This window comes from Populus trichocarpa, chromosome 9 (genome assembly GCF_000002775.5).
Source record: "Populus trichocarpa isolate Nisqually-1 chromosome 9, P.trichocarpa_v4.1, whole genome shotgun sequence".
Classification (NCBI taxonomy): domain Eukaryota; kingdom Viridiplantae; phylum Streptophyta; class Magnoliopsida; order Malpighiales; family Salicaceae; genus Populus; species Populus trichocarpa.
Genome location: NC_037293.2, coordinates 11,817,684 through 11,827,869, shown reverse-complemented (window position 1 = coordinate 11,827,869; position 10,186 = coordinate 11,817,684). Strand labels below are relative to the sequence as shown.

General features: G+C 33.2%; 1 protein-coding gene across 1 annotated transcript; it reads left to right on the top strand.

The window, feature by feature from the left end:
* The first annotated feature begins 4,614 nt into the window (after window positions 1–4,614).
* On the top strand, window positions 4,615–9,915 carry LOC7474931 (glucomannan 4-beta-mannosyltransferase 2). Its single transcript, XM_002312857.4, has 9 exons — window positions 4,615–5,390; window positions 5,543–5,641; window positions 5,921–6,173; window positions 7,184–7,294; window positions 7,768–7,904; window positions 8,011–8,124; window positions 8,235–8,434; window positions 8,519–8,728; window positions 9,275–9,915. The coding sequence occupies exons 1-9, from the start codon at window positions 5,055–5,057 to the stop codon at window positions 9,426–9,428; spliced, it is 1,614 nt and encodes a 537-aa protein (XP_002312893.1). The 5' UTR covers window positions 4,615–5,054; the 3' UTR covers window positions 9,429–9,915.
* Window positions 9,916–10,186: the final 271 nt, after the last annotated feature.

Here is a 10,186-nt window from a genome sequence, read left to right as displayed (position 1 = left end):
GCTCTCTTGTTGCTACAGGAAAAGCAAAGCAAAGCAAAGCAAATCTATACAATCAGAACATATGTTACAATCTATTTGTTTAACAATCAAATCAATGAAAATAATTTCAATCCATTTATCTCTTTTTCCTATTTTCTTAAGTGTTAGAAAGATTTTATTCTTAATAATTTTGGGTGGGGTATTTGAATATTTCCGCATTCTAGCAATAATCATCCTTATCATAACAAGATCCGCGGGTTAGTCAAATTCATATGCTTGAAATTGTGATAGTGGTTGTAATTCAAAGTGTTTTTTGTTTATAAATATATTAAAATAAAATTTTTTATTTTTAAAAATTATTTTTAACATCAGCACATCAAAACAATCTAAAATTATAAAAAAATAATTAAATTTTAAACAAAAAAATTTAAAATTTAAAAAAACACTGACATTCCCAAACAAGTTCATAATACTCATCGCTGCAACAGTCATTGACCTTTAATTCATGCTTAAGTTTGTCGGTCTGCCCTTGCTAACATCACTGGGAGGCTGTCAAAGGTCATGTGGGTCCCTGGAAATATCATTAAATGGCAAGGGTGTCCCTGCCTTAAACACCTTCGCTCAGTTGCGCACACACAGTTTGTAACAAAAAAATAAGAGTTTGCACGCACCCACGGTTTAACCGCTATATTTACACATACGGTCCTTTGAGATTTTAAATTTATTAATCTAACTACCTTACTAAAATTGTTCAGGCCCATCAACCCCTACATTCCCAGCTCTTAATTTCATTTTTTGGGTGATGGTGTGCCCAGGATTTCAATAAAGGAGCTAAATGATCAACATGAAAAATAGAGGGACCATGGCAGAAACAATGCTTACAAGGAAATGAAAAGGCCAAATTTAGATGAAAGCAGGACTTGTTTTTCCTGAAGATTAGATTCGATATGCCTGTTCTAAGAACTAGGATTGCTTGAGTAGGGGATGCCAAAATACAAAACTATTAGGATAAATCTCAAAATAAGTTAAAGTTAAAAAGATAAAGTGAAATATGATATCTTTAGACATGCCAAATGCAAACAATTTTAAAATAAAAATAAGAAAAGAAGGGTCAAATTGAAAAATCTAAAAAAAAACACACTTGAATTCACATAAAACAAGAAAAAAAGGCCATTAATTAATCCCAATCTCATTTTATTAATCTCTTCTTTAACATCATTTTTATCCACTCTTGACCATGCAAAAACTTTGTCTTTTGAACAGTTTTTACTAGTTTAATTGCATGGACTGACTGACTTATCATTGCATAAAAGGGAACAAAAAACCTAAAACTCACAAGGAAGAGGACCCCTCAACCACCAAGGCAGGCAGTGGCCGCCTGTGGTCAATTTTAGACTGCGACCGCAGCACTACAAACCCTTGCGGAGTGCCATCATGTGCGGAGTGATTAATGTTAGTAACTATCTATTTAGCTGGAAAAATCCCTTTCCCGCCCCCGTTGATTATGAGAATTAAGACTTGAACATGGGATTGTCATATATATATATATATATATAGATTTTTACCATGATTGATTTTTAAAATATTTTTTTTATAAATATATTAAAATAATATTTTTTTAATTTATTTTTTATATTAATACATCAAAACAATTTAAAAACACTATTTTGTAATATTAATTTTATTTGAGTCCTGAGCTATTTGTTTCATAAAAAAAGAAAAAAAATACCATTTTTGTATGTTATTTCTGGCTACGCACTATGTATAAATATTTATAACATGCTAATAAAAGAGAAAAATATACGATGGTATACAAATAAATAATTCATACAAATTTTAATTGACATTTGGCAAAACATAGTATATATATATAGTTCCCTATTGATCCATTGCGTTTATTTTATTGAAATTGTTTTATTGAATATAAGAGGATTTGGGATCTCATTTATTGGAAAATATATTATGCTACAAAAATTAATAATTCATGATACGTTCCTTTTATTGTAAAATATAAGAGCCAGGTCGCCAGAAAGATTAGTTTAGTTGTTTTTTTTTGAAGGTTTTAACTGTTAAGATATTACCAATTAATTAGCTTTTACACACTCAAAGATAATATTAATTGTTTTGATAGATTTTATAAGTAGAAGATTTTTTCTGAAATAAATCCAAATCGAAAGACATAGATCCCATCATAGCATGTTTTTTTTTTTTTTTAGCATAAAATCTATTAATTGGACGTTAAATGTAAACCCTTTTGGCAACACGCCATTTCCCCTCATTTCTTACTTGAAATTCAAGCCTGTACTTTGTCTCCTAAATAAGCTTACATTCTTCACAAAGTGGTCAGGTTAACACCATATCAGCTAGCAATATACTTTTTGACTCCTAAAAATGAATCATATCTCAAGTATTTTTTTCCCAGACCAGAAGATGAGTGGACCATTAATTAATTTTTCTCACTCGTGGAGCTAGGAATTGCATACGAGCAGGCTAAGAATGGCGTGCGAGCCATTACTTGGACCACAAAAATTAAAGGGGCAGCTGCAATAGCTCTTTCTTTCTAAAATTTGCCAGCATAGTAGTGTTACCTGAGTGTTTGTTTTTATGTTGTAATTTTTAAAATGTTTTTTATTTAAAAATTAATTTTTTCTTAAGCGTTTTTAAATTATTTAGATCATGTCAAAGTACTGTGCGCTACTACCTTGAGTTATTTTAATAAAAATATTAAATATATAATGATTTAGGCCATGTTTGTTTTCTGTTTTCGGGAAAGTGGTTTCCGGAAAATTATTTTCCAAACTTTCCTGTGTTTGTTTGCCATTAGAAAAGTTGGTCAACAAAAAACACTTTCCAGTCAAAGTAAAATTTAGCTTGGTTTCCAGAAAAGTGTTTTCCTGAAAAATTTGGGCGGAAAACACTTTCCGGAAGTTGTGAAAAATTTAGAAATATCATATTATTTGCTGATTATATCAAATTTGGTCCTCAAACTTTTAATTACTATATATATTTTGTTTTGAATATTTATTTTTCAATTTTACCTCTTAAAATTTAATTTTTATATTAACTTTGGTCCTCATTTTTAAAATTGTTATTTGCTTTTCCCTTGTCATTTTTTTATTGAATTTTTTTGTCTATCAAATTTAATCCTTATTCTTTTGATTATTACTTATTTTATTTGAAATAATTTATGAAATGTTAATTATTATTATTATTTTAATTTCTTCATCTTCTATTTTTTTTATTTTTTAGATTTGATTTCTATTATTTTGATTATTATTTATTTTATTTGAGATAATTTATGAAATTTTTTTTTCAATTTCATTCTCATTCAACTTTTAAATTTGTAAGATTTGTTCCTAATTATTTTAATAAACTTGAGAAAAATAAAACATTAATAAGTTATTTTCTAACTCATTTTTCATGACATAACCAAACACTAGAAAGTGTTTTCCAACTTATTTTTCATTACACTACCAAATATCAGAAAATAATTCACTTTCCTGAAATTCACTTTTCAAAAAGAAATTATTTTCCACCAAACAAACGGGGTTTTATTTAGATATATTTATTTTTATATATTTTATGACACAAAACGTAATATATATTAGAATTATTTGGATGAAAGTACTTCAACTTGGGACTTGAACCCAGCATTGAGTTTAGGTTTAGGTTTTTTTTACTGGATTAATACATCATTGGCTCGAGTTTTGACCCTCCTCACGTGTGTACTTTTATACTTTCAGGTACGGGCAGTTAATAACATAACCATGATGTGAACCTAAAACGGTGAAAGCTCTTCTACTTTCACTTGTTTACCCCTATATAGTAAATTTGTAATACATCACTACCCATCACAAAAGTCAACCACAGCACTTCAATTCGTTGTTTTTTCTTTATTTTATAAAAAAATTTATAAATAGTTGAGATTTATTGTTTAAAAATAATATAAATTATATTTTAAAATCTTATATAAAAGTTTAAGTTTTTTAGTTGGGATAATTCTTTTACATAATATCAGATCCTTGATGACCAAGCGGTCACGAGTTCGAATCTCACCATCCTTATTTATTTGATAAAAATTAAACACAAAATAATATGAACCTGTGTAAATTTTAAATTTAAATTGCTTTTACTTGAGGAGATGTGTTAGAAAATAATATAAATCATATCTTGAAATTTTACCTAAAAATTTAAGCTTTCAAGATGATTTTTTAACGTTTATTATCTTTTACTCCTGAATCTAACGATTTTATGCATACAGTATTTTTTTAAATAAAACAGGTTTGAGTCATAATTAATGTATTGTTATTATTATTATGAAATTAGGGAGAACTACTCCATTTCTCCTCTGGATTTCCGAATCCCCAAATAAAAAAAAAAAGGAGAAAATCTTGATGAGGCCATTTTGGTAATACAAACAATTCCCATTCTTGAAAGTGACAAACATATCCTTTCCATAAAATTCCATGCAGGGTAGCTGTGTGCTGTAATTAAGACTCTACTTCACACTTTGTAATTGGAACGGTTAAGTTTACAAATCGTTTTGTGGGCAGATAATACTTCTTGCTAGGGCAAGAAGTAAATTTACTTCCAAATAGTACAAAAATTGACTATAAAATGACCACCTTTCTCTCTCCCTCTCACAAAACCCCTTCTGCTTCTCCCTCTCTCCCAGCTCTGCCTCACCTCTGTTCTGCCCCTGCTTCATTAGATCAAAAGAAACAGAAGCATTGGATGGCACAGATTGTGAGAGAGGAGAGGCATTGAAAGAGTGAAAAGTAAAGGTTTGTTGTTCTTTCCTTTTAAGGAGAGAAAGAGAGAGAGAAGAAACAGGAATACTTGAACTGGGGTTTTATAGCATTTAACCAAGTTTTCCTTGTAATCATAGCTCTGTTCCAAATATATATACAACCTTTATTTCTACCACATTGCTGAGAATCCAAAAATCCCATACAAGAAACAAATTTACTGTTTCTTTTTTGTACTCGTCTTGATTGTTCTTTCTGCCAATTTAGCGTATCCCCTGTTTTTCCTCTGTTTTTCTCTGCTCTTTTGGGATAGAGAGAGACAGAGAGATGGCTGAAGTTTCGCCGAAAGTCATGATACCTGAATCATTTCAGTTTCAGGTATCAAGTTCTGATATTGCAGGTCAGCTTACACTCATCTGGGAGCTACTCAAAGCACCATTGATAGTTCCTTTGTTGACACTTGGGGTTTACATTTGCTTAGCCATGTCACTCATGCTCTTCATGGAGAGAGTTTACATGGGTATTGTCATAATCCTTGTTAAGCTCTTTTGGAAGAAACCAGACAAGCGTTACAAATGGGAGCCCATGCAAGATGATTTGGAATCTGGCAATCTTAACTTCCCTGTTGTTCTTGTTCAAATCCCAATGTTCAACGAAAGAGAGGTCTCTAGTTCCTTCTCCGTGTCCTCTGTTTACTTTATTTTCAGTCAGTTTGTTTTCTTCTTCATACTTTATTCCTGGGATTTAGAGAAAAGTCTTCGAAGTTTAGAGCTTTTCTTGCTTTTCGTCATATAATTATTGTGTGTTTTGGACAGGTTTACAAGCTATCCATTGGTGCAGCCTCTAATCTTTCCTGGCCAGCAGATCGTCTTGTGATCCAAGTCCTGGATGATTCAACTGACCCTGCCATCAAGGTAGTCAAAAACAACAAAAATCACTTTAATCTGCCCCCAATGTAAATCTTTTATAATTCCTAGACGCCCCTTTTGTTCTTGATTGGTTTTGATCACATTCGTGTCATATAAATCATTTTTGTTAAGCTTAGCAAATCGGTGTAGGCTCCAAATTGGCTAATTTTAGTCAAAATTTATCAATTCCGAGAAGGACTGTTAAATCTCTGATCTGGGTTTTGCTCATGTACTTAAATTAAACTATTTTTTTGGTCAATGAGTCACGTGTTGTCATCAATGCAGCAAATGGTGGAGCTAGAGTGTCAAAGATGGGCGAGCAAAGGCATAAACATAAGGTACCAAATCAGGGAGAACAGAACAGGCTACAAAGCTGGTGCTTTAAAAGAAGGCCTAAAGAGAAGCTATGTTAAACACTGCGAATATGTTTGCATCTTTGATGCTGATTTCCAGCCTGAGCCTGACTACCTCCGGCGTGCCATTCCTTTCTTGATCCACAATCCTGAAATTGCCCTCGTTCAAGGTCGCTGGAGATTTGGTAAGCTCGCTAAAAACAGCAAAAAGTTTTAAAAAATAAACACACCAAAACCCTAATTAAGCCAGCTAATTAAAGTCAGTTGATTGTTTATTTTCTTAAATTTCTAACATTGTTTTTGCGAGTGTCGGTGGTCTTTATGTGCTATAGTTTAGTCCTTTTATGATAGGAGACTGCTTCTGCTATTCCTGCATGAGGGTGATGATGTGGGTTCACCCAACAATCACGGGATGGGGACCACTGTACCCTGGCTCACTTGGCCACCTTGATTTTTACACTTGGGGGTCTACTGACCGTCTATCACGCTGCCATGGAACCCACATGAACAAAAAAGAAAAGAAAAGTTCTAACGGGTTCAGCGAGTCTTTCCCATCTTTAATTTTGTTTCAAAATTATGTTATTAATCAATCAATCAATTAATAATAATAACTCTCTAAAAACAAAATACCAGTGTCTTCTTTTTCAAATTGAAGTTGCTGAAATTAAGAAAATTTGTTCCTGAAAATTGCTAATTGCCGTGGCATTTTAGTCATTTTAGATACAAGAAAACAAAAGTGGTCGTTTTGGTGTTCTTACATGAACGCCCCACGTTGCACGGATCACATGGACAGCCCATGCTGTGGGGGCAAATTTGTCATTTACTGTATCACTTAACCTTCTGTTCTTCTAGCGGCAGCTAATCCATTATCTGGTCACGTGCGTTTTACCCGTTCGAAGTGAGTTCGTAGATGGGGTGGGACCCTCTCTTAAATTGCCGACACCTTCATTTTTTGTATTTTACGGTAAATGAATAAAAAAAAGAATATATTTTTTCTACTACAGTTAAAAAGAATAAATAAATCAAAGACCGTTACTGTGGATAGCCACTGACATTATTCATGTGAAGACAAAGAAGTAAACGGCTAGTGTAATTCATTAATTTAATGTTTCATAATTCATTAATTTAATTACATGTTTAATGATTAATGATGATACTAATGATTTTACTTTTGGGGGTGGTGAAATTTTTGCAGTGAATGCAGATGAGTGCTTGTTGACAAGAATGCAAGAAATGTCTTTGGATTATCATTTTACTGTGGAGCAAGAAGTTGGGTCAGCTACTCATGCATTCTTTGGCTTCAATGGTAATTATTAAAATTGAATCTGCCTTATTTCCATTTCGGTGACAAGGTGCAGTGAAGTAGTTGTGAATCCGGTCTGGCTACGTAGATTGATACGATAATATGATGATTCAGAGTTTCATCTGAGTCGGTTCGGGCTTTACTTTGATCTATTTTAATATTGACTCGATGGTATTAGATTAATTTGAAAGTTAATCTGGGTGATACTTAAAATGATTAATACTAAGAATTTTTAAAAATATTTTGAACAAAATAATTAATTTGAATTGACCCGTGACGTGATTTGAGTTAGTTGTGAGAGTGAGAGCAACTTGTAATAATGATGGAAAGTGTTTCCTGGATTTAGAAACTTGACGGAGGTAAAATAATAAGAATTAAACAAAGGTGAAAATGTTACATAAAATTTATAACATCTAATGTATTTTGTGATGTGACCAATGAAAAGATTTTTAATGTGACGATGAATGCCAATACAGGGACTGCTGGGGTATGGAGAATTGCGGCCATTAATGAGGCTGGTGGGTGGAAGGACAGAACTACAGTGGAGGACATGGATCTTGCAGTCCGAGCTAGTCTCAGGGGCTGGAAATTTCTCTACCTTGGTGACCTCCAAGTATGTAATTAACTATCCTTAAGTACGTTCATAATACTGGTTTTAGAACAATTCATCTCAGGTTAATGATCTTATTTTGTTAATTAACGGTTGATTTTCTTGGCAGGTAAAAAGTGAACTTCCAAGTACATTCAAAGCTTTCCGGTTCCAGCAGCACAGGTGGTCCTGCGGTCCTGCTAATCTGTTCAGGAAAATGGTTATGGAGATTGTTAGAAATAAGGTTTGGATCTTTTTATTCTTCATCTTTTGTTGCTAATTAGGATTAGTTTCAAATTAAAGTTAATATTTTGTGCTATACTTCTAATTAAATTTCTTTTTTGCGTATTTCAGAAAGTTAGGTTCTGGAAAAAGGTCTATGTGATCTACAGCTTTTTCTTCGTTCGCAAGATCATAGCTCACATGGTGACCTTCTCCTTCTACTGCGTTGTACTTCCATTAACTATTTTGGTCCCTGAAGTCAAGGTTCCGATCTGGGGAGCTGTTTACATTCCTTCTGTCATTACCATTCTAAATTCAGTAGGAACTCCAAGGTATGGTCATTTTTTCAAAATTTTACTCACAGATTTAAGTTTTCTTCCAAGAATCAAAACAGCACTAATAAATTGAACGCGCAGGTCAATTCACTTGTTGTTTTACTGGATCCTTTTCGAAAACGTTATGTCTTTGCACCGGACTAAGGCAACGTTCATCGGTCTGCTTGAAGCAGGGCGAGCCAATGAGTGGGTTGTCACTGAAAAACTAGGAAACACACTCCAGAAAGCAGCAGAGGCTAAGAAATCAAACCCCAAAGCACCCAGAAAATTCCGATTCAAATTTACGGACAGGTAATAATCCTTTACTTTTAATTCCTTTGGCACAAAATATTTTACCTGTCTCGGATCATAACCACAATACCTTCATAAATTGTAAGTTTGTCCTAGTTGTGTTCGCTGTAGTTTTTTTATTCACAGTCAGGGGATTTGTCGGTCTATGAATGGTTGGCAAATACCAAACTAACAAAATCTAAAAATCATATAGAAATATTATTTAGCAAGATGACCAAATCCCACCATCCTAAAATACATTCTTGCTTGTTTTTTTGCCTTCTTTGTTGTAGTAGTTGAGAATATTTGCATTGTTATTAATTTATGTGGATTTGATGTTGGATTCAGTTAAATGAGATCAAGGGCCTGCACTATCAACTCTAGATTATTCAATAATTTTGCAGTGGACCTCTCTCTCTCTCTCTCTCTCTCTCTCTATGTGTGTGTGTGTGTGTATATATATATTTGTCATCAGTAATGATGATCCAAGCTTGGTGTATATAGCAATAGCGTATGTTTTTATTCTTTTGACATGCCTTTTGTTTTTCTTTTTTTGATTTTTTACAGACTCAACACATTGGAACTGGGATTTTCAGCATTCCTTTTCTTGTGTGGATGCTATGACTTTGTTAATGGAAAGAACTGCTACTTCGTCTACCTTTGGCTCCAAACAGTCACCTTCTTCATCACTGGAATTGGATACGTTGGTACCATTATTTAATAGCTCTTAGCAGCAGCAGCAGCAGCCAGAGTGACGCACAAAAACAGCAAAACCCTCTTTGTGCATGTCATGCTGCCATTTGTGTTTTTATTTTTTCTCCTCTACAACACAATATATAATTAATTGGGGGATCTGTGAGCAACATTTGATTGCAATTCCTGCCATTTCAGCCCATTCAAGGAAACAAAAAAGGTCATTCAACATGATTGGCACAAAAGTCATAGCCAATGCCTTCAGAAGACTTAGTGTGAATCATTCTAGTGAAAGTAGAAAAATACCAAAAAGAGATGCTGTTATTGTGGAAACACACCATACAGATTCAAGGAGAAAGAAGCGTCAGAGACAGCATTAGGCAACAGGATTGTTATTTCAATTAAATAGATTGCTTGTAATTGTGAGATTTTGTTCCTTTTCCCCATTGTTCCTTCTGCTTAGTTTAAGAGAATAAGTTGAAGCAATGAAATGGTGTATTTGTTGTCAAAGTTAATTTATTGTCTCCTTCCTCTGTCTAATTAAATTTTTACATAATATTTTGCTATTGAGGCCTGAAGGTTGAGAGTGGCAGTGGTCTGAACACCTCCATCCCTTAAACATGGCCCCCAACAACAAAACAAAACCAGCAGTCTTTTGATGGAGACTGTTTGCAAGAATGTTAACGAGTCCCAGGCTCTAATTATTATTAAAAAAAATAAAAAAAATTGTCGGTGAGGTTTCCATTACAAGAGAAAGACTTTGATTTTGCTTTCAACAGACATTAG